Source organism: Ochotona princeps, chromosome 14, assembly GCF_030435755.1.
Source record: "Ochotona princeps isolate mOchPri1 chromosome 14, mOchPri1.hap1, whole genome shotgun sequence".
NCBI lineage: Eukaryota > Metazoa > Chordata > Mammalia > Lagomorpha > Ochotonidae > Ochotona > Ochotona princeps.
This window is the reverse complement of record NC_080845.1, coordinates 59,542,737-59,567,805: the sequence shown is the minus strand read 5'-3', so window position 1 is coordinate 59,567,805 and position 25,069 is coordinate 59,542,737. Positions and strand designations below refer to the sequence as shown.

General features: G+C 43.6%; 1 protein-coding gene across 1 annotated transcript in view; it reads right to left on the bottom strand.

Annotated features, from left to right (window-relative positions):
- Positions 1–1,918: 1,918 nt before the first annotated feature.
- Positions 1,919–25,069, bottom strand: part of DIRAS2 (DIRAS family GTPase 2) — a 34,813-nt gene continuing 11,662 nt past the window's right edge. Inside the window, exon 2 of the mRNA XM_058672792.1 lies at positions 1,919–4,874. Within this exon, the coding sequence (XP_058528775.1) occupies positions 4,240–4,839 (600 nt within the window). The 5' untranslated portion in view covers positions 4,840–4,874 and the 3' untranslated portion in view covers positions 1,919–4,239. The remainder of the gene's footprint in view (positions 4,875–25,069) is intronic.

The window sequence follows — 25,069 nt, the reverse complement described above, 5'->3', positions numbered from 1 at the left end:
AATACAGAATCCCAGGCCCTGTCCAGACTTGGGGGTGGCAGGAGTGGGTGTTGTAACGTCACAGAATCATAAGGCTCTAGAGTGCCCCCATTTGCACATGAAAGTTTGATAAGTACCAGAATGCCTTTTAATGCAGCCTAATGGGGCCTACTGGTTGCAATTAAGTCCATAAATGAGAAGCTCTGAATAATGTAGCAATAATGACTAATGGGAAGGTGCAGCCAGGAAGAGGAGGGGGCATGGCATGTGGGAAACTATTAAAGAGGCGCTCAGAAATGGAAGGTTTCCGCGGCTCTGTCTGCACAGATGAATGTGAGCAATGCGCACTGCAATGACCCCCAGATAGAAGCTGACACCATCAGCAGGTTTGGGTTTGTTCCACTGAAATGTTGATGTGTGACAAGACAGCACTAAGTGCCTTACACTTATCATGAAATTAGTCCCCAGGGCCACTCATTCTTCAGATGTGAGTAAGTTCCATTTTGAGGACTCACAGCCCAGTTACAGGCACTTAAGCATTCTGTCACACAGTGAGGATTTGCTTTTAATTCCTCATCTGCTTTTCCCGTGTCATTTAAAGAAGAGGGACCAAGTAGAAACATTTGGAATCAAGGTAAGGGGCTTCCCAGGACCATGTCACTGAAGAGTTGAGACTAGGAAAGGCAGCGGGATTGCAAAAGAGGAGACAAATGGTCTTGGCTCCTCAAGCATGTCAGCCACACCTGCTTCATGTCCACACAGTGGCGCAAGTTTCATAGGACACCACGAGGCAAGCTGTAGCGGCCTACCCGAGACTCGCACAGACCCTGACAGCTTTGTCCACCGGTGACTGGAAACCAAGTCCAACCCTGAGACCAGAACACGACACTGCCTTCCGGCCTGCATGTCATAATTGAAGTTTTATTGGAGTATGTTCCATCATTTTTCAGAACATCACTGGCAACTAGAAACTTCACGCAACGGTGGTTTTATAACCACAGAGTAAATAAAATAGAGAATGGAATTGTAACAATAAATACACTTTGAATATAAATATACACATTGATATCCCACACGTATAAAAGTCATACTCTGTAAATACTTTCTCTACATATTGTCCTTGTGGGTTTGGAATTCCAGGACATGTCTTTGAGAATATCTGTGTGTCCCGTGAGTTATGAATTCTTCTGAGAGCTTGGGTAGGAGCAACACATTACAAATTTTGGAGGAAAAGAAAATGAAGTATCACAGAGCAATTTTTTTAAACATTCAATACATTTCTTATTCTACAAAGAATGAGCATTTCTTCAATTTTACAAACAGTGAAACAAATATACTTGCTTATAGCTATGTACAATTTACTACTTTATACTTCAAAAATGCAGGAAGATAAATTATAGATTCTATATATAGTTCTAGATAGAATGAACAATTCAATATTGCTCTTGTTGTTCTTGATGCATTGTCTGCATGCCCATGGCTTGTCACTGGATGGAGGGGACCAGCAGAGACAGAGGGAACTCAGGGAGCCCAGTCTTCTTCCCAGAGAGACATCTTCAAATTAATATTTGGAGTTCTATAACTTCCTATGGCTGAGTCAAAACCTGCTGTACCCCTATGCAATGCAGGGTGGCTTTTTAAGAACTACCACTCCATATTTGGGGATCAGAGCCACACAAATGTTTAAAAAATAAATAAATAAAATAAAACAACAAAAACATCTGATACAGTGGCACTTACTACCTTTTGAAGCCCTGACCCATGGGGAGCTCCTAAATAACACTTTTGAGAAAGCCACCACTATCTTCAGTTCACTAAAAATGATTTCAGGGGTGAAGACCCAAGGGAAGCCTCCCATGCCGTCTGAGTGAAAAACTCTCAGACTAAACGACAAAAGAAAACAAATTCCAAATGAGATCAGATTTGGAAATCTGATGAAATCCTGAATACTTAAACACAGGCATTGACTGTAAAGGGCTAAAAGAAATCAGGACTTCTAAGCTGTAGGAGCAGAGCAGTCTTCAGGAAAATCTCACATGAAAAGCCTTATTAACATCATGGTCAGTGGCAAAGATCCCATTTCCCTGTTAGCAGAAAAAGCCAAGCATAACCTGTACGTCTCATGTTGGCCATGATGTTCTACTGTCTTTAGAATTCACCCACATGCAAATGGCAAACTGACCACCCCTCTCTGAGCACAGAAATGGGAAAAAAAATATAGAACACAAGTTGAAAAGCGATCCAGAAAATGTCCCAAGCAGATCTCTCTGCGAATGCTGTGAAACCTGCATTAGATTGTACATTAAGGAGGCCTCAGGACTGGTCCCAATGCCCTGAGCTCCCTACCAGCCCCCAGGCCATGTCTGACCTGGGTTGTCCCCTCTCAGGATGAATGCTCCCTCTGGTCAAATCACAGAAAATTTGTTCTAGAAGACCAAGGAGGTGCAAATATTATGGAGTTGGATATTCTTAAAGGCACCTCCTACACACTCATTGCAAGGGTGTGCTTCTGGTGGTAGAGGGAAGATGAGACCAGCACAAGGGCATTCAACCAGACAGGGGTACAGGATGCCAGTTTATGCTGAGAACACAGTGTGCTTTGGAGGACAGCTGTGGCAGCAAGTCCTGCGGAGGTGGGGCAGGGGGAACATAGCAAACGTGGGAGGCAACATGTGCATGGTCTCCACCCTGGGAATTAGTATTGCTGCCCAACAGCCAGGAGGCGCCCTGTGCAAGCCCTGGTGGCACTGCAGCTCCCTCTGCCTGCCTGGCAGGTGTCAGGGTTGCCAAGAGGATGATCTCACAGTTTGGCCAGTCTGGGAATTGTTCAAGCAGAGCCTCAGTCAGGTTCGAAAGATGGAAGAGCACAGGATCTGCCTGGGCTCTTTGCAGGACAGGGCAGCCCACTTGTCTCCAGCCACTGTCTTCTCCCACGCCTGGCGCAGGAACCACACAGTGACTCTAATTTGGTTTTACAAAGGATTAAGGATGCATACACAATCATTAGAAGATAATTGTTTCTAGAGTGAATGCTGTCTTGCACAGCCTTCAGAAGATGTGTGTCATGGAACATGCAAGAGAATTTACTAGTATACAAATGCATGTTTCAGGAGTACACTTTGGATATACACAGAACATCAAAAACACAGTGAATGACCTCTGTGTCAGAGTCTTTCGTTAAGGTGCAATGTGTGGCGTACACACATGCATGTCACGTAGAAAAACAGATGTGCTTTTAGTCGTCAGATGGCCTTTACTGGCTGTTGCCAAGCTGGGTACAGATTGAGTTATTTGAGAGAATAAAACCATCTTGGAGGGAAACAAAAATGTCTACAAAATGGCTACTTCATTCACTTTTATTTAAAACCTAAGGGTTGAAGAAGTCACGGCCCTCAGGGGCCAAATGGGAAAAGGTTCACATTTCTAAAACCCTCCAAGTAAAATCCCCGGGGAACAGTATTGCCATATGTTTAATAATGTCACAATATCCACAAGAATGTCCAGCAGGACAACACACTGGTAGGGAACTCACTATTGCATGTGAAAATAAGCACTCGAAAAGGTGAGGATGATGTTAGCTAGCCAGGTCTACATGAGGTGAACACATTCTCTTGGGAGATGAACAAGGTCCTCACGGAGTCAGGAGAGGTGACGGGGAAACATCCTTCTAATGTGCTATTTTATGTTGAACCCAATTGTAAGAGTAACAATAGTAGCTAGTGATAATAAATCATGAAAAGAACCCAATATGGTCCACTTTGAATGGACTGGTGTACTCATTTCTGCCCACACCCATGCCTCTTTCCCCAAACCCCAAACATACAACAATGTTACTGGCTCCTGAGTAGAAAGAAACACCTGGTGTGGGGCTGGAGTCAGCAGCTCTGGATAACGTGTTCTCCCATGCATCACATGGTACCCCGGGCATCTCAGCACATGCTGCCATTGATCACAGATATGAGTCCTCCTACCTCCCGCTGGGGAATGCACCACTCTGAGTCTCTGGGAGGCCATGTGTGTTGCTTTTCAACTACCTGGCAGGTTCCACAGTGGAGGCGTGGCTTTGTGTTGGTGGTGTGGCATGCCCTTTTAAGGACACCAGGGCCTATCTCGGTCCAATACAATATTTAACATGTGGGCATCGTACATGCTACCCTGACAATGGTGAATTTCACTCAGGGGTGGGAGTGAGGGGGAGGGACACAGGGGCAAGTGGTCGGAGGTGGGGGTTTATTAGAAGCTCCTCCCGGGACAGCACATTCACATGACCACACACTTGCCCTTGAGCTTCTCTTTCCGTTTCTGCTGCTTGCTCTTTTTGCCGTCGATCTGAAGGCTCACGGTCCTGCGCTTCTCCAGGTTGAGCAGCTCCTGGAAGAGCTCCTTCACGTTGTGGTTGAGCTTAGCCGAGGTCTCCATGAAGGCGCACTTCCACGTGCGGGCCAGGGCTTCCGCCTCGCTGCTCTGCACCTCGCGGTTGGGGCTCTCATCGCACTTGTTGCCCACCAGCATGATGGGGATGCTCTCCACGTCCCCTTTGATCTCGCAAATCTGTTCGTAGATGGGCTTCAGCTCCTCCAGGGACTGCCGGCTGGTGATGGAGTAGACCAGGATGAAGGCGTGCCCTTTGGAGATGGACAGGCGCTGCATGGCAGGGAACTGGTGGCTCCCAGTGGTGTCGGTGATCTGCAGCGTGCAGATGCTTTTGTCGCAGCTGATCACCTGTCGGTAGGTGTCTTCCACAGTGGGGATGTAGCTCTCCCGGAACGTTCCTTTCACAAACCTCAGGACCAGTGAGCTCTTGCCGACACCACCTGCCCCAAACACCGCCACACGGTAATCGTTGCTTTGCTCAGGCATGGCGCTTGTAGGTGTCAAGGGTCACTAATAGACACCTAGCAAAGGAAACAGATGTTTGAAAGCATTAACAGGAACATTCTCAAAAAGGATCGCTTAATGTTTGCATTCACTCTCCCAGTATAAGAGCAATTGAAAGCTCATTTCAAAATCCCTACAATTCTAGATCCCATATATTGGGTCAATTCTCAGTTTTTCAGAAGGGCAGTCAGTCAGCCCTGTGGCTCACACTTGACCTGATGCCCAGCAAAAGATGCAAAGTCAGCCCAGCCAAAGCCAAGAGAGGCAATACGGAGATGAGGAAAAGACCACCCCCAAAGAGAAACATGGCCCATCATCACAGCATCGTTTTACTTGCAACTGCTTGAATGATAATATATGTCAGTCGCAGTGAAGAATACAAGATCAGTAAAAACCACTTGGATTATTAAACACAATCACAGAAAGTTGCAAAACAGTTTCTGCTTTAAAAAGCAAACATGTAATAGCATGTAAGAATCAAATACTCAGGAATAAATAAGTATATGCAATCCATTTCTCCTGAAAATCACAAACATGGTTGAGATCAATGAAAGACGATTAAAGGAATGAACAGACCCGCTGTGTTCCCTCATGGAAAGACTTAATTGTGAAGGTGTACATTCACACTGCATTGCTTTATAGTTTCAATATAGCTTATTTTAAAATTGCAACAAGTCCTTTAAATAACTTATTTATAATATTTATTTGAGCAGAGAGAGGTAGGGAAAGAGAAAGATCTTTCATCTGCTGGTCCATCCCCCAAAGGCCTGCAATGGCCAGGGCTGATGCCTGGAGCCAGAAAATCAATCCAAGTGTGTCGGGTGGGTGCCAGAGACCTCCTAACTATAGAAGACACTGCCTGCTGCCTCCCAGATTGTGTGTTACCAAAATAATAAATGAAAAAGAAAAATTAAGAGAAAGAAAAAAACTTGTACTAAATACCCAATTTGTTGGCCATAATTACTTGTGGGGTTTTTTCAACTACAAATAGTGGATGGGGAAGAGCATGCTTCTAATATTTAGTGCTTCTGTTAACTCCTGAAATTTCTTCCACATTGCAGAAGTTGGGCGTCACACTTAGTGCTGCATAATGAAACAAGGGGAACAGAAAATTCAGGAAGGCGATGTCCCCTAGGGCCACGCAGTCAGTGAGGGACAATGTCTGATATCAAAGTGTCACAGATGGCCATCTCCTCCCAGACTGCCCAAGGTGACAGCTGGTGCCTAGCCAGGGTGTCTTTAGTCTCCACTAAGCAGGATGAGCTGACAGCTAACTAAGATGCCAGGAGAGTTCTGACTGCCTCACACTAAAGTAGTTCTACAAGAGGACTTGCAAAGGTTCACTGAAAACACAATGAAAAGCACTTCACTTTGGTACAAAAAGTTTTTGAAACACATATATATGATTTAATTCTACAGTGTACACTTTCTATGAGCTTTCTGCAACCCTTTAAAAAGTGCTTTGTTATAAATCATCATAAGGAATCAAATGATGACAGGCAGCGCACTTATCAATCACCACTAAAATGGTAAGATGGAATTACATGGACCGAGCTCTCCTTCATCACAAACAGCAGCCTTCTCAAAGGGATTGTGAGTATCCCTTCTTCATCTCTATCAGACGCACTCCGTTCTGCCCCTTCCTCTGTGAGGAGGGACATAAATACACAGAAGCAGAGAATCAGCCAACACCCATTTTAAAAAATAAAACGAAAGTACACATGTTATATGAGAAAGCAAAAGAGGAATTCATTCTTCTCTACAGGAAAGCATAGTGCTGAATTCTCATTTTTCTATTCTTACTGTAACTGTGGGACTACAGCAAAGCACTGCGGAACAAAGTCATTTCAGAGTCCGTCAAAAACCATTCAACATAATTAACAATGGAAGGAAATGGCCTTGCACAACGTCTCCTGGCAGACAGACCTTTAGAGGCGGCTTAGGTCTGCTGCACTGCATCGCTGAATGTGCCATATGCATTTGCCTAGCAGCCTGCTCGTTTATCTGCTGCGATGTTCCAGCGTGTACTTAGTAATCCCACACCTACCAAGACACAGGAGCGAAAAAAGAAGATAGGAAGATGTCAGGAAGTTCATGAATAACAAAAGACTGCAGGGGAGACTGAGTGTCTGATAAAAGGCTCATGAGATAATTAGGATCAGTTCAAGAGTGCAGCATCATGATAAATTATTCCACCCTTTATAATACAACAGCACATGGACTTGGATTTGAATCTTCTCTTTGCACCCTCAGAATGATGCTTCTTTCTTGGTTAGAGGACAGTGACCTCATTTAACTCCAGTACCTGGCTGGAAGGGAACATCTCAGAAGCTCAGAAGCTCTAAGAGTTCTTGGGCCCCAGCACACATTCTTCCTATGTTCACTGGATATGTGGTAGGATCTGTTAAGATGTCTCTGGTATTTAAACTGGTAAGCGAAATGCAGAACATAGATACTAAACATGAATAAGCGGGTTTCAGCTACCACTATCTGTTTGTCCAATAAAATACCCTCTCAGCAACAAGCCTAGGAAAGGACATGACACATCCCACTTGGCAGAAGCTAGGATGAAGTTATAAACAAAGGCAGGAGAACTACTGGGACTCCTAATTCTTCCTGGAGCTTCTAGAAAGCACTTCACAGCACTGCGATTTTCCAGAGTGATGAAAGTGTATCAGTCAAAATGAAGGACCCCGTGAAACAGACCTCATATCTATGTCATAGGAGGAGGCTGGTATGGACCCACCTAGGAAAACAGGTGAGTAGTGCAACATTACTCAAAATAAAAGGCCAAAGAGAGAATTCGCTTTAGAGCAATGGTGATGGACAGGGAGGCAATTTATGCAATAGGGGAGGATATGCTAATAATTGGGTCAGGGTTTTAAACAGTAAAGGAAAATGTAAGTTAGATGATTGGTTTTAGATTCCTGTCACCATTGTTACCAACAGTTAGGATACCTTAGATGAAACAGACAAAAACAAAAAACAAAACAAAAACAGGAACATACCAATAACAAGAAAAGATTAAACTACAGATCAGGAACTATGCCCAGAAAATCCCAGGCCCAAAAGGATTTACTGGTGAATTTCAGGAGAAAAAAAAGTTTTATTTAAATTTATTGAAATTATTTATATAAAATTATTTTCTTGAAATTATTTGAATAAAATTTAAATAAAAATCTTAACAATTGTCAAATGCATGTCCCCATCCACCCAGCAAAAATTTAAAGGAAAAGTAATACCAATTCTTCACAAACTAGTAAAGAAGAAAAACATCTTTCACTGCTTCTAGGAGTCCAGTATTACCCTAACCAATACCAAAACCAGGCGAAGATCTTGTAAATGAATATCTCCATTTATAAAAGGAATTAGCCATTATAACGAACATGGATTTATCCCAGGAATGCAAAATGGGACTAATAGTCAAAAATCAATAAGTAATTCCAGCTTGCTGCCGATGCCCTCCGTGGGAAGCAACAGAGATGGCTCAAGTATTTGTGTCCCAGCCACTCACACAGAAGACCCAGATAGCATCCTTGAACTTTGGCCTCCGCTTAGCCCAGTGTGCCTGTTGCAGAAATCAGGGAGTGAGCCAGAGAACGGGAGATCTCTGTCTGACTGCCTTTCTCTATGTATGTGACTTGGACTTTCCAACAATGAGTGTCCTTAAACACTCAAAATGAAATCAGCATACCAGAGTTACTTCTACACTCCTGCTTATGGCAGGCAGCTCAACACGCAACAGCTAGACTATGAAATCAATGCAGATGTCCACCAGTGGATGACTGGATAAAGAAAATGTGGCATATTTAAACTATGGGCTACTATCCAGACACACAAAGAACCATTCTGTGCTTTGCAGCAGAATAGATGCAGCCGGAAACCATTGTGCTTCACAAAATAAGTCAGTCCCCAAAAGACAAATGTCATATCTTTTCCTTAACTGTGGTAACTAATACAGAGTACAAAAGATGTAGTCTGGGCCTAATTAGGTAGTCTAGCAGCAAAAGTCCTCACCTTGTACACACTGTGATTTCATATGGGCACCAGTTCTAATCCCGGTGGCCCCACTTCCCATCCAGCTCCCTGCTTGTGGCCTGGGAAAGCAGTCGAGGACAGCCCAAAGCCTTGGGACCCTGCATCTGCGTGGGAGACCTGGAAGGAGCTCCAGGCTTCTGGCTTCAGGTTGGTGCAGCTTCAACTGTTGGGACCAGTTGGGGAGTGAATCAATAGATGGAAGATCTTCCTCTCTGTCTCTCCTCCTCTGTGTATATCTGATTTTGTAATGAAAATAAATAAATCTTTTAAAAATGTAGTCTATATTAGCAAAAATGATATTTTGAGATTTGATTATTACTTATAACCGTTATCTAATTTTTTAAAATTTCTTTATTTTTGACAATCTTTACATGGTTAATTAGGGCACAAAGGTTCAAGGGCTACAGAAAAGTGGGTAAGACTATTATTTCCACATTCTCTTTTTTTTCTGTATCTGGGATAAAGGAGGAGATAAAGGGAGAAGCCCCAAACAGCCTCCCACCCATCCTAGGTCACCAATGTGGGGCATGCTCCGAGGGTCTTGCAGAACTGTTTTTTGATAGTTTGATAGTTCTGAATTGACCAGGGGACAACATAACCTCTGAGGAGGCTCAGCTCTGGCATTTGCACTTCATGGCAGACCATGGAACCTGCACTTCTCTTCATGGTGAGGGTTCTGAGTCCGGCAGTTCGATTGGGGAGATCCCCAAGAAAACTTTGTCTGAGGTGATCCCAGACCAGATTCTTGTGTGTTTTTGTAAGTATAGGGCCTGGCACAGTCAATTGCCCCAATCAGCTAGTGGTAGCAATCGCTGGGTCCGTTCTATTTCCAGCCCTGTCTTCCACGCAAACCAATGAGTGTTGCAGTCTAGCCTGATTCTACCTAGCACACACCCAGCCCTCACATAAACCAGTGGGAGTTACAGCTTAGTCAGAGAGACCCACAATAACCCCCACCAGGTCTGCCCCCTACCCCGGTTCCCATGCTTGCCAGTATGTTCAGCAGACTTGTCCAGTCTGTCCCACATCCCATTCAGCTCTCATACATGTCAATGGGCATTGAAGCCTAGTTCAACCCATCCAGCTCCACTATCCAGCCCACACACATGCTGGTGGGTGCTGTTCTGTCCAGCCACCCTTGCCCCAGTCCTGGTTTTCATGCTCTCCAGTGGACATGGTAACCCAAGAAGGAGGTGCCCACTATTTCCCTCCTAGGCCACTCTGACTCCCAGATAATGCACTTTCCAGATGGTTCTGCAGTTTAACTTAACAGATTAGTCCCCATTGCCAGCCTCTGCTATCTGATGTTGCAGCAAATCCCAATGAACCCTCACCCATTCTGCATTATGTTTGCACCAGTAGGGACAGTCAACCAAGCCTGGCCCTTCCCTGATCTGGCTCACATGAGGCCCACAGGTGTTGTAGACCTGTCCGGTCTGGTCTGCCCCCATCCCAACTCATGCTCTCCAGTGGGTGAGGTGTTCCAGCAGGGGGCCCTCCACATTCCCTCTACCAGCTTTACTCCCTCCCTCTCTGGTTCCTACTAGAAATGAGTCCCAATCTGGTGTGGCCCGCTTCACCTCGGCATTTGCTAGTGATTGCTAAAGCCTGGCCCGGCCCAGCCCACCCCCAATTCCAACTGGTGAGGGTTACAGTCTAGCCCAGCCCAGCAAGTACCCTATCCCAGCTGTAATGTGTACTGGTATGTGTTGCAATCATACCTGGCCCGACCCACACTGTTCTGGTGCTCGGATTCGTCAGTGGCTGATGTGAACTAGTTCAGCCTGGTCCACCCCTGACTTGTGCCAAATGTATGCCAGTAGGTACCTTTCCCAGGCCTGGTTTGGGCTGTTCCTTATCGTGCTTCTTGTGCTTACCTGCAGGGACTGTGTCCTGCCAGAGGACTTGCCCAGGCTCCTCCATCAGAACCTCTCCCAATGCCAGTTTCACACATATCATTGGGTCCATGAGCCAGCCCTAATTAGTCCACCTCCTGTCCTAGCAGGAAATGGCCTTTCCTGACTGGCCTTCAACCCAGTCTGGTTCTTTTTTTTTTTCAGAGTAAATTATTTCTTTACTTATTTCCATTCTGGTTCTTATTGTTGGATGTTTCAGCCCAGCCAAGGCTCATCTATACTCAAACACAGCTCACACATTGCTCAGTAGGGGCTGAGACTTAGCCTAATCCATCCTACACCTACCCTGGTTTTCCACAACATCAGATGGCACTGGAGTCTAGCCCAGCTTGGTGTACCCAGCACCAGTCCACACTTGTGCCAAGGGATGCTGCAGCCATATCCAGACCAGAATGCAGCCCCCACTCCACCCACTGCGCTCCTCAGTGGGAACCCCAACCCAGCAAGGGTGTCCCCTTAGCTCCCCAACTGGGTCTGTTCCCAACCATAGATCACGAGCATGCCAGTGGTTGCTCTGACTCAGCTTGGCACAGCCCCTCACCTGTTTTTGCCTTAGATGCTGTAGCCTAGCGTCCCTGGTTCATGCAGACCAGTGGGTGTAACAGCCTAGCTTGGCATGACTTGTGTTCCATCCTGATTTCTATTTTTGCTTGTGAACTAAGGTTTGCTCAGCCCTGCCCGGCCCACCCTGTTCCATTATCAACCCACACATTAGCCAGACATTGGAACTACTTTGCCCAGCTTGTCCAATCCCCAGACCTGGACCATTGTTATCTATTATGTTTCTAACTTTGCATTATGAAATACATGAAATTTGTTTATATAAATAAAATACTTTGAAATTTAAAATATTTTTAAAATATTTAATTCACATGTAGTATATCAGCAAAATAGAGAACAAAACAACATGATAATCTCAGAATTTACAAAAACAAAAAAAATTCTTTAAGAACTATTCCACTCAAAGCAAGAGAGAGCGGGAGGAGGGTAGGAAGAGAGAGAGAAAGGAAGGGAAGGGAGGAGGAAGGAAGGACAGAGAGATCCATAACCCAGGAAAAATAGGGACATTTTTCAGCAGATGAAGACCAAAAAAGTCTGTAGCTTGCCTGATATGTAATGATGGAAGATCAAATATTTTCTTCCTTAAATCAAGAAAACTATCATTACTGCATCTACTCTGAGAGTTTCCACTCAAATTAGGAGGGGAAATCAGACATTAAAATAAGACAAAAACATCCACAATAGAAAGTAAGGGGGAAAACTATTTCTCTGTCAATGGCATGCCCTTGTATATAGAAAACTCCTAAGGAATCCACTAAACAATTTGAACTACTTAACTAGTTCAGCTAGGTTTCAGAAATGGCATTGGTAGAAGAAAATTCTATGTCTATACACTTACGATGAACAATCTGAAATTAACCAGTCCCATTTATAAGAGCATTGAAAAGGATAAATTCAGTCAAAAAAGTACTTAACTTGCACTATGATAATTATAAAACATTCTCAAAAGCAATTAAAGATCTTAATATGTGGATCAGCCCTCCATGTTCATGTTCATCCAAGGGCTTAATATAATAAGATGGCAATTTGCTTACAGATTCAACAAATTCCCTAAAAATATCCCAGTGGATACCTGGCAGAAATTGACAAGCTACCTTCAAAATCTATGTGAATATTTAAGGGATCCAGTATAGCGAAAATAATGTTAAAAAAAATAAAGCAGGAGAGAAAAACTTGAGAGCTCATACTTTCTCATTTCAAATCCTCTTTTTATGTTAACGACAATCAAGACATTGCCACAGTAACACCCAAAAGACATAAAGATGAACAGAAGAGAATTTAGAGTCTAGACATAAGCCAGCACACGTGCAGACAATTCTGACAGGGGTGCAAGAACCTTTACATGAGCCAAGAACAGTCCGAGCGACTGCAAGAGATGATACATCAAACAACCACATGCAAAAGCAAGAAAACACAGCACACACAACAGGAAAGATGGATCAAACATCTCAACATAATGACTAGAACCATGAAATTCTTAGAATAAACGTGACATAAGCCATGACGACTTTGAGTTAAACCACAGACTCTTAGGTGTGATTCAGAGATACAAGCAACAAGATTAAGAGTAGGTTAATGAGAGTTTACCAAACTAAAGAACACTGTCCAGAAAGAAACGAGCCACAGAATGGAAAGACATTTCTGTAAGTCATTTATAAGAAATTAATTCCACAGTATATAAAAATGTAACCATTTAACAAGAACCTAATTAAAACAATTCAGTGTAGAAATGGGCAGACTGAGAGACATTTTTCTACAGAAGGTTCTGCAAATGGACAATGAGTACAAGAAAAGACAATTTCATTAGTCATCAGGGAAATCAAAATCAAAACTATAAAGAAACACCACTTAACATCCACTTGTATGGCTATCATAAAAGACAATCACAAAAAAATAAACTCACAGAAAATTACAAATGCCATCAGGGACCTGAAAAAACTGGAGGAAAAGTTACACACTGCTGATTAAAATTTTAAATGATACTGCTTATTTGAAAACCATTCTCTCTCTTCTTCAAAAAGTTAGAGAAATCCCTTAGACTCAATAATTCCCCTGCCTGGTATATATCAATTGGAAATAAAAACTTACAGCCACATAAAAACTTATAAATAAATGTTCAATGTTATCCATAACAGCCAAGAAGGAACACCACACAAAGCTTGACAGGAAATATATGCATGAGCAAAACGTGACACACTGGCCCAGCAAGGTAGCCTGGTGCCTAAAGTCCTCGCATTGCATGCACCGGGATCCCATATGGCCATGGGTTCTAATCCTGGAAACCCCAATTCCCATCCAGGCCACTGCCTGTGGCCTGGGAAGGCAGTTGAGGCTGGCCCAAAGCTTTGGAATCCTGCACCCGCATGGGAGACCTGGAAGAAGTTCCTGGCTTTTGGCTTCAGATTGGCTCAGCTCCAGCCATCGTACACACTTGGGGAGTGAACCATTGGACAGAATATTTTCCTCTCTATCTCTCCTCTCTGTATTTCTGCCTTTCCAATGAAAATTAAAAAATCTTTCTATAAAAAAGTGACACATCCATGTAATGAGATATTATTCAGCAACAAGAAGGAAGGAATGGGGTACTGAAGCCTGTTACAGCCTGATGATCCTTGAAAACACAAGGTGGATTAAAAAGAGCTAGCAAATACCATACAGATTGTAGGATACTATATGAAACATGTAGAATTATAAATCTATTAAGAGGGTCCGGCGGCATGGCCTAGTGACTAAAGTCCTTGCCTTGAACACCCCAGGATCCCATATGGGCACCAGTTCTAATCCTGGCAGCTTCACTTCCCATCCAGCTCCCTGCTTGTGGCCTGGGAAAGCAGTCGAGGACGGCCCAAATCTTGGGACCCTGCACCCACGTGGGAGAACCGGAAGAGGTGCCTGCTTCCCGGCTTCGGATCAGCGCAACACCAGCTGTTGTGGTCACTTGGGGAGTGAATCATTGGACGGAAGATCTTCCTCTCTGTCTCTCCTCCTCTCTGTATATCTGAGTTTGTAAAGAAAATAAATAAATCTTTAAAATAAATAGATAAATAAATCTATTAAGAAAGAATATTCCAGTGTGCATAAAAAAGAGGTTGGGTTATGCACTGGGGGCAGGATTATGGGAAGTAATAAATAAAGGGTCCAGATTTCCTATGGGGTGAAGAAAATGCTTTAAAACTGATTTGGATTAACCACTCCACAGATAAACTAAAATCACTGGATTTTTCTTGGGTCAACTACATCCAGACAAAGCTGTTATTTGGAAAAAAAAAAAAAGACACTGAAAAGAGTGGTGCACTACATATGATCCAATGCTTGATAACTGTGAAAAGGACTTACAAATATAGAAGAACAGGTCACAGATCTCAGTGTAAGTAGAAACATGTCAGAAGTAACAGGCTATGGGGTCAGCATTGTGGTATAGCATTTTAAGCCTCCATCTGCAGTGTTAGCACCCCATACTGGTGCCAGGTTCAAGTCCCAGGGGCTCCCCTTCTGCTCTCTGCTAATAAGGATGAGGAAGTGGTGGGAAAAGTCCCAAGAGTTTAAACCTTTGCACTCCCTAGGAAGACTGAGAAGGGTCCTGGCTTTGGGCTGGCCCAGCCCTAGCTGTGACAGCCATTTGAGGAGTGAACCAGCAGATGAAAGGTTCTCTCTCTTTCTATACCTCTACCTTTCAAAAAAATAGAAAATAAAACTTTATTAGATAAAAAAGTAAGTAAAGAAAGAAAGTAACAGACCTGACATTACTCCTATCAGCCAAATGATGGTAACTTCCCAAATACTCACAGTTAAAAGGAACAGCAACTGCAGAACATTTATATAATGGAAAACAACACATTGAATGGGTATCGTCATTTATTTAAAAAAAAGACAATACAAAGAATGATGTATGCAAAGATCTGACTGAGTCGGACAGCTGCTCATTGGATATTAGAAGCTCTAACCATCTGAATGTGGGAAGTGGTAACACAAATGTTGACATGATGCATTTATAAGATGGATTTCTGGAGTCTTCTGAATGAGTTATTAATGTACAACCATCACAAAAATGAAATACCAAGTTTAACAAAGTAAATGGGAAATCTAAAGCCATTCGTTCTTATACCCCAGTTAGAGGAATACAGTGTTGTGATACCAAGCATCAGTTGAAACAGAAAGTAAGGCTTTGAGCTGGACAGAGGCAGGTGAATGAAGCCTGGTGAAGCTGCGGTCAGGGGACTCAACAGGGATCGGTAAGGGAACAGTTGCGTCACAAAGGGTTTGGGAGTTAAGGAAAGCGAGGAGATGGCTGTAAAGATCAGACATGTGCATTTGTTTTGAAGGAGATTTAGACAGCAAGGAAAGCAGTGAGGACCAGTTGTACCAAGGCCTCCGAGGTTAGAGGAGGGACATGTATGGATACAGCTGTGCATGGCCAAGGCAGCAGGCTGGAAGGAGGCAGAAGTCGCCAGGACCCAGAATGCATGTGTCAGGCCCACCTTCAAGGAGATGAGAGGAGACAGGAGCCAGGGTTGGCACTGGGTTTCAGTGTGTCCCCCAAGGGTCTGTGTATTGGCTGTATGCTCTCCGGTGTAGCAGACCATCAAAAGGTGGGGCTCCGGCAGAGGCCCTGCCTACAAAAGTGATTAAGGTTCTTCTTGGTCAGCTCTCCAGTGAAAGGACTATTAACAAGTCTGAACTTGGCACTACCCAGTCTCTCTGGGCATCTGGTTTTCAGTGTGTGTCTCTCTCTCTCTCTCTCTTTGTTTCTCTCTCTCTCTCTCTCTCTCGATTTGTCTATTTTTTATTTCACAGCAAGATTTATTACACAGAAAAGGCAGTACAGAGAGATCGTCCATCCGCTGGTTTATTTCCCAATAGCTGCAACAGCCAGGGCTGAGCCAATCTGAAGCCAGGAGCCTCCTCCAGGTCTCCCATGTGGGTTTAGGGGCCCAAGGACCTGAGCCGTCTTCTACTACTTTCCTGGGCAGTAATTTTAAGGTGGATTGGGAATGGAGCAGCCAGGACACAAACCAGTGCCCATATAGGATGATGGCACTGGCAGTCAGATGATTAGCCTGTTGAGCCACCATGTCAGCCCCGCAACCATTCTCATTTTAAATCACACACTCACTGCTAAATACCAGCACATAATGCCTTAACTTGCAGACTTTAGACAACATCTATCTATGAGACTTAGTACAACTATATTCCTTATCGTGTCTGCGCATTTTCTCTTGTTATAATGGAATACTGCAGACTGGGAAATTTGTCAAGAGAAAAGTTCATTCAGCCCAAGGATCTAGACTGTCCCTCCCCAAATGACATAACATTCAAACACATGTGCTTGTATAGAATTTTAAAATGAGACTTATTGAGTACAGAAAAACCAGGCAAAAGGCTATCCTAAGCAGACAGGAACTAGATTCTGTAGGAAATGGATTTTGATTTCCTGAGTTTAGAAGTTTCTCATGGGAGTATCCTCTGGTGGAAACTTAGATTCTTATGAATGAAACGGAAGGAGCAACTGAGGTGAAACAAACCCACGCCCTTATCTCTATCATACCCTGGGCCAGTCCTGCTGCAAACACCAGGGCCGGGCCTGGATAAGCAGGTGGACACCCAGATTCAACCAACTGCAGTTTGAGAATACAGGGCAAAGCACTGCATCTGCTAAACATACAGAGACAAAAAAAATACGGATTTTTATTGTTTTGTTTTTTATTGTATTTGAAAGGCAAAGAAACAGATGTTCCACCTGCTTGGTGGCATCCAAATGCCTGCAAGAGCTAGAACTGAGACAGGCTGAAGCCAAGAGCCTGGGGCCTCAGTCTGGTCTCCCACACATGTGACAGAGACCCAGGTATTGTCTCCAGGCTGTGCATTAGCAGGATGCTGGATTGGAGGCTGAGAAGCTAAGACATGAAACAAGATGTGGGTGTCCCATGGAGTGACTGTAACTGCAATGCCAACCATCTGCCCTGCATCCAGATGTTCTTTCTTGCCATTGTTCCCTAAACACCACAGTCATAATAACTACTCACATGCCATTTGCACTGACCAACAAAAATGTAGAGGAATTTAAAGTATACGCGAGGACATGCCTAGGTTCTATGCAAACGCCATGGCCATTTGGACAAGAGGCGTGAGCATCTGCAAGTTTTGGCATCTCCTGGGGGCCTTGGAACTGATCTACGGATACCAAAGAACAACTTCATTGAATTAGGAAAAATGAGACTAGCAGAATTAAGAGTGGACTTTTGGAAGTGCCGGTGCAATGCCCTAGTCTGTCAGAGACAAGCCATCCACCGCCTGAACACAAAGCTCATCTCTTCCTGAAGTTCCCAGGGATTGTTCATGCCCAGCAGTGGCCTTCGTTCCTCCCATTTCCTCCTCATCACGACACTAAAATCCAATTAACTTCAAACAACCTGCATGTTCAAGTAAGTTAATACTTGAGATCCCATGAAAACTATTAATTTTCTGAAGTTAAATGCGTTATCGAAGTAACAGTGAAGAGTACCACTGGTATTTGACCACAAATATCTTAAAAGACATAGCTTCCAAAAACACATAAATTCTCTAGGTAAGCAACTGCATTCATATTTTTTAGAGTCTCAGTTTAAATAAAGGTTCATTTTATGTACCTCCTGAGCCCAGCACTAAACAAAAATTAAGACGTATCAGTAGGGATGTCTGATCTTAATAGAAAGTTGAACACCAGCTCACACTAACTCACTCTCACACGCTCTCTGTCTCTCTCAAGAAAAACAGAACCCTTCTTCACCCTTATTTTTGGGTTGAGGGAGTGATGTAGAGACTCTCGGGGGATATTCAGGCAGGTGCAGAGGTAACGCACATCTGTGGGAGGTTCTCAAGTGCTAATAGCAAGACTCTACAACACCCAAGAACGAAAACTAGCTGAAGCCCATTTCTAACCTATTCCTTAGAATGAAAGAAATAGGATAAATGTTTTCTCAGTTTCACTGTCAATAGGTAAATACAGCCATAATGAAATACAGGCATAACATCTGCTGATATCTGCAACAATTTCATTTCAGGAAAGGACAACAGCCAGAAACCATAAAAAGTCAAATACAATATGCTCAGTGATTTTTCCAAGATTGTCCAGAGCCTGGCTGCATTTTGGCTATTTTCTTCCCCCTTTTTTCCTTTCTGCTTCATCCCATACAGTAAAGGGGAAAAGCAGGACAACCACGCTCTCTCCCTTCTCTCTGCCATCAAGGTGGTTATGTGTGACTTCCCCCATCACCATGGTATCTCCTAAGAATTTCAGGATCACACGACACCTGGAGAAAACACATAAACAAACCTGTCCCTTTTCCAACAGATTAGGGTGAAAACTGGTTAAGAAAAAAAATCAGGTGCAACTCTCAGTGGAGACACTGGAGGAGAACCAAGCTGCATCAGCAATGAATTGTTGAAAAGACGGTACGTGTGGACATGCTGGTTCAAGGTCACTGTCACCTTACCGCATGAAGCTGAAAAATATCCCACTTTCTGGACAGCTGGCCATGCATCATGGGGGATATGAGGATATGATTTTCTCTGTGTTTCTACTGTACTAGCAGCTTGATTCACTCATATACATGTGAAAGCCTTTGAAATGCAAAAAAAATCACATGACTAATAAAATAGCATCGTCTTGGTCAAAGAGCCAGTTAGCAATGCTCAGGCTGCAGCAATGCTGTCTCCAACAGGGAAAGGAATTCCAAAGGATAACAGCAACTGGAAGACAGATTTCTGCAAACTGAAAAAAAAAAAAAGGAGGATGCATTGCCAACCATGCCAGCTGTGTGTGCTACCCCGAGCAGCCCAGGGCAACTCTTTTCCTGCCAGCAGACTGGAACCTGCGCCTTGCATGTGAACTTGGTTAAGTGGACTTCTAGTGTTAGCACAGCTACTGTTCACAAAATGGGCAAGGGGTTGAAAGAGATTCCTTCAAACTATCAGGAATTATCCTGTTCCTCATGCTGCTAAGCTCACATCTAAGAATCTATCATCAAATCCAAGGTCACGGAAACTGAACTCTCTACTCGAGTTCTATGAATTTAGCACCTATATGTTGGTCAGGGTTCCATTTTGAGTTAATTTTGATGTTAAGTTGTGAGCATGTGTCCAGCTTTTTTTTTTAAAGATTTATTTATTTTTATTGGAAAGGCGGATATACATAGAGGAGGAAAGAAAGAGAGGAAGATCTTCCATCCGATGATTCACTCCCCAAGTGAGCACAACGGCCGGTGCTGCGCTGATCCGAAGCCAGGAACCTGGAACCTCCTCCAGGTCTCCCACACGGGTGCAGGAACCCAAGGCTTTGGGCCGTCCTCGACTGCTTTCCCAGGCCACAAGCAGGGAGCTGGATGGGAAGTGAAGCTACCGGGATTAGAACCGGCACCCATATGGGATCCCGGGGTGTTCAAGGCGAGGACTTTAGTCACTAGGCCATGCTGCCGGGCCCCAGCTTTATTTTTTAACCTGTGAACACCCCAGTACCATGTGTTAAAAGATGATCCTGTCCCCCAGTGAGTGGTCTCAGAATCTTGTCCAAGTCACTCAACTGCAAACAGTTTATTTTTAGACTTCAAATTCTATCTTATTGGCTCACGTGTCCATATAAATGCCAGTTTCAACACTGTCATGCTTGCAGTTGCTTTAAGTTTTTTAAAAAGGAAAAATATGAGCCCTTCAACTTTATTCTTTCTTTGCAAGACTGTTTTAGCTATTCCAGGACCCTTGCAATTCCATGTCAACACATAAACTGGATTCCATCAAAATCAAAACTTTTGTGAGACTGGTATTGTGGTGCACAGAGTTTAGTTGCCACTTGAGAAGGGCACTTGAGATGCCACTGCAAACAGAGCATCAATTCAAGTTCTAGTTGCTCAACTTCCCTTCCAGCTTCCTGCTAATGTGCCTGGCAAGACTGTGGATGATGCCCAAGAATGTAGACCCAGGTTTCCCACGTGGGAGACCTGCATGGATTTCCTGCCTTCTTTCTCTGTCTCTCTCACACTACTTCTTAAATAAATAAATCTCCTTCGTAAAAATTTTCTGTGCAAGGAAAACAAATTATCAAGAATATTAAAAGAGAGTCTACACTGGGCCAGTGTTGTCACATAGTGACAACACCAATATCCAGTAAGGAAACCAGTTCCTCCCCACCTTAGTAACCTAGAAGATGCTCCTGGCTCTCAGTTTTGGCCTGTCTCAACACTAGCTGTTCAGCCATCTAGGACGTGAAACAGTGAATCAGCAATCTCTCTTTGTCTCTTTCTGTAACTATGATTTTCAAAAACATTAATAAGTAAACCATTTTTTGTAAAAAGGAGAATTTGGGCCCAGCCCAGTAGCCTAGTGGCTAAATCATTGCCTTGCACATGCCAGGTGCCATGTGGGTGCTGGTTTGTGTCCTGGCTGCTCCACTTTCCATCCAGCTCCCTGCTTGTGGCCTGGGGAGGCAGTAGAGAATGACCCAAATCTTAGGACCCTGTTCCCACATGGCAGACCCAGAGGAGGTTCCTGGCTCCTGGCTTCAGCGCCAACATTGCTGCCACTCAGGGAATGAACCAGTGGATGGAAGAGCTTTCTCTATGTATCTCCTTTCCTCTGTAAATCTGACCTTCCAATTAAATAAATAGATAATTTTGAAAAGCAGAATTTATAGAATGAGAGAAATATATGTCTAAAAAGATCTAGTGTCTAGAACATGTGTAGAACTCTAGCAACTGAACAGCAAAAAAAACAACCAACCAGCTAAAACATGGACAAAGAGCTTGAATCAACAATTCTCTGAAGAAGATACAGAAAGGGTCACCAGGCACATGAAAAGAAATCTGGAACTATTAATTGCTTAAAAATATACAAATCAAAGCTTCAGTGAAGTAGTTCTTCATACTAATAGAAAGACTTAAAAAAAAAAAAAAACAGAAACCAGGTGTCAATTACATGGCACAGCAGGGCCAGCTAACACTTATCACAATAGCACCCTGTATGGCAGTGCCAGATTGGGTGCTAGTTGCTTTGCTTCTAATCTAGTTTCCTGCTAATGCTCTTGAGACGGCAGCCACTGACGGCTAAGGTGCCTGCATCTCCTGCCACTGTGCAGAAGACTGGGACGGACTTCCTAGACCCTGGTTTCAGCCTGGCCCAGCCCTAGACACTGCAGTCATGTGGGGAGTGAACCAGAGGATGAAGGTCTCTCCTGACTCTCTGTCACTCTGCCTTTCAAATGAATCATCTTTTTTCAAAAAATAAAAAACAAGAAGGCCCAGCAGAAATGTAGAAAAAAATGGAATGCTACATGTTCGCAGTGAAAATCTAAAATGGTGCAGGCTATGCAGAAAAGACTAAAGATAGAACTGCCCTATGATTCAACAATTGTCCTTCTGGATGTATGGACGCACTGTGAAAAGTTCATGCAGGATATGTGCAGTGAAAAAAAGTTACACATGATCCGCATCTTATTAGCACCAAAATAAATTTATCTTTTCATGTCCTTCCCATGAACTGTTCAGCATACCCTCATAGAACCAGAAGCACGCAGTGCAAGGACTCTGCCACAAAGTCACACACCCATGACCCAAGCAGCCTCCTTCTCAGTGGCCAAAGGTGGCAGTGATCCCAGGGATTAAAGAGGAAAGAGATTCTGACAGGTGACACCACACAGCCAGATGCACCCTGAGGACATTATGTTACGTGAAATGAGCCAGTCACAAGAAAGCAAATATTACTGAGGTGTCTAGCGCAGTCATATCCATGGAAATAGGGAGCAGAGTGACGCTCATCAGATGGGCAGAGATGCAGGAGAAATTGGGGCTTAATCGGTGCAGTTTCCATTTGGGAGGATGAAAATGTTCTCTAGGTGGAGGGCAGCGACGGTTGCACAGTAGTGTGAACACGCTCAGTGCTACTCAACTGTCTGCTTGAAGCTGGGTAAAGCAGCAAGTTTCATGTTATATGTATTTTTTCATGACTGAACTAAATGCAGCTATGGAAGCTGGTGGAGTGGTGGATTAGGTTAAAACACTGCCTGCAACACCAACGCCCCCTCTCAGAACACCTGTTGGAGGTCCAGCTGCTCCATTTCCAACCTAGCCCCCCAAAAATGCACCAGAAAAGCAATGGAAGACGGCCCAGCCATTACAGCCATTGGAAGATTTCTCTCTCTGCTTTCCTCATCTCTCTGTCTCTCCTGCTCTCCATGCTACTCTGCCTATCAAATAATAAATAAATAAATCTTCTTTAAAAAGAAAGTAAGATGTTCACAGCTGTATGTGTCCACATTCTTGGTAATGGGATCAAAGCCACACATTAGTGACAACACTGAGGATGTGGGAATCAACAATGATAGCCAGGCAGGTGGCTCCTCTTTTTGTCATCCACATGACATGGTTAAAGCAACAGACATCTAATCAGCCGTGTCAAGGGCCCCCAAATCTGATTTCCCAAGAAGACCAATTAAAATGCACACCTACATCCTGGCACTAATTTTATATTGTTCCAATGACCCTGCAGAGCATGGCAATTAGCTATGGCAGTGAAACAAAAGCACGGAGACCTGCACCATCCGATTCAGTAGCCATCAGCCACTCGAACAGCAGCTGGGACGGAGCTTTGGTTGTCTCATTCATAACACTGACAGAGATTACATGTTAGGATGGCAGCATTTCATATATACCAGGTAATGTGAAATGCATTATTTGGATTCCGCTCAACTTAGATGTTTAATATTTTTTAAACATGTATTTATTTTTATTGCAAAGTCAGATATACAGAGACGAGGAGAGACAGAAAAGAAGATCTTCCATCTGATGATTCACTCCCCAAGTGACCGCATTGGCTGGAGCTGTGCTAGTACGAAGCCAAGAGCCAGGAACTTCTTCCATGTCTCCCACGCAGGGGCAGAGTCTCAAGGCTTTGGGCCGTCCTCAACTGCTTTCCCAGGCCACAAGCAGGGAGCTGAATGGAAAGTGGAGCTGCCGGGATTAGAGCTAGTGTCCATATGGTATCCCAGTGCATTCAAGGCAAGGACTTTAGCCGCTAGGCCACGCCGCCGGGCCCAATGTTTAATATTTTAAATGCAATTGCCAGAAATACAAAAGTACTGCATGGTTCACAAGACTTATCTACCAGGATACTTCAGAAAGTCCATGGAAATGGAATTCAAAGATAAGCTTGCTTTAATGCCAAAAAATTGAAAACCATGCGGCGGGTCTCTTTCATGATATTCATTCTCTATGAACTTTGGAAGATTCCTCTCATGCACAGATTTGTAAAGTATTTGTATCAAAACAGATACATCTTTCAATTCCATGTTCTATTAAGTCTTTGAAAACCACACTTTGAAGTTCACATGAAAAAAAAACCTCTATACTTCTTTTTACAAGTCTAATGGCACAAACACTTAATCCAATACTTAACTCAATGTGTTACCTAATTTAAGAGTTTAAGAAATCCTTAGTCCTGTCTTAATGTTGCTTGTTAACAGTGAAAGGCAAAAAGCTGTAAAGCATAGAAAGAACATGTTTGCCTGTGATGGTAAGACATATAGTGTATGGTAACAAACTAAAATTCATTTCTCTTTCTGTCCTTCAGGAAAACACACAGAAGCTCCACGAGGGAGAGTTTCGCTAACAAAATACAAGTGTTTCAAAAGCATCTCAACTAGAACAATTCTCTCACTAGTGATATACGTACATGAGAGAGTTTCGAAAAATTCATAGAAAATGCAATGAAGTGATGAAATGGGGCCCAGCACGATGGCCCAGTAGCTAAATCTTCACTTGGCAAGCTCCCGGATCCCAACTGAGCATTGGTTTGTGTCCCGGCTGCTCCACTTCCCATCCAGTTCCCTGCTAGTGGCCTGAGAAAGCAGTAGAGAATGGCCCAACGCTTGGGACCCTGTGCCCACATCAGAGACCTGGAAGAAGCTCCTGGCTCCAAGCTTCAGATCTGCTCAGTTTCAGCTGTTGTGGCCATGTGGGGAGTGAACTAGCAGATGGAAGATCTTTCTGCATCTTCTTCTCTCCATAAATGTGTCTTTCCAATAAAAATAAACAAATCTTCAGAAGAACAAGAGATGGAGTGCATCCCCATGCCCCCTCCTGCTCTTCTCTCTGGTTAGTTTCAGATCCCTTTCTCTTTTTGTTCCCTATTAGAACATCAGCATCACAAAGGCAGGGCTTGTGTGGTTTATTTCCCAGCAGATCAATGCCTCCAACCCAACACCAGAGACACCAGATGCACCTGCTGATGCACTGTCTGCTTTAGAAATGCATTTTTCTGTGAAACAACAAGGAAAAAGTTGTAGGAGGGAAGATAAATGGACTACAGAAACAAAGTAAAAATAAATGCTTTCAGAAGCTTCATGTAAGGGTAGCCGCACAAAGTCTAGCTATGTCAACTGAAATTTAAAAATTATACCATGATAGGATGGAAACGGAAGCAGAAGTGAATTCATTTGGCTCCATTATTCACCTGTAACTTACACCCTAGAAGTCAATGCTGGAAGTAGGCAGGAGATATTGAATAATAGGCATTTGACTGTTTGATAGATAATATATAACACATTTATGATGCTGCATCTTTGCATGGAGATGAGGGGCCCACCATGAAAGATCTTCTCCGGCACCGTGTTTCAGCAGTGGCTTTCCAACAAAGAAGTCGCAGTTGCCCAGCTCCTATCAAGCTGTATGTTT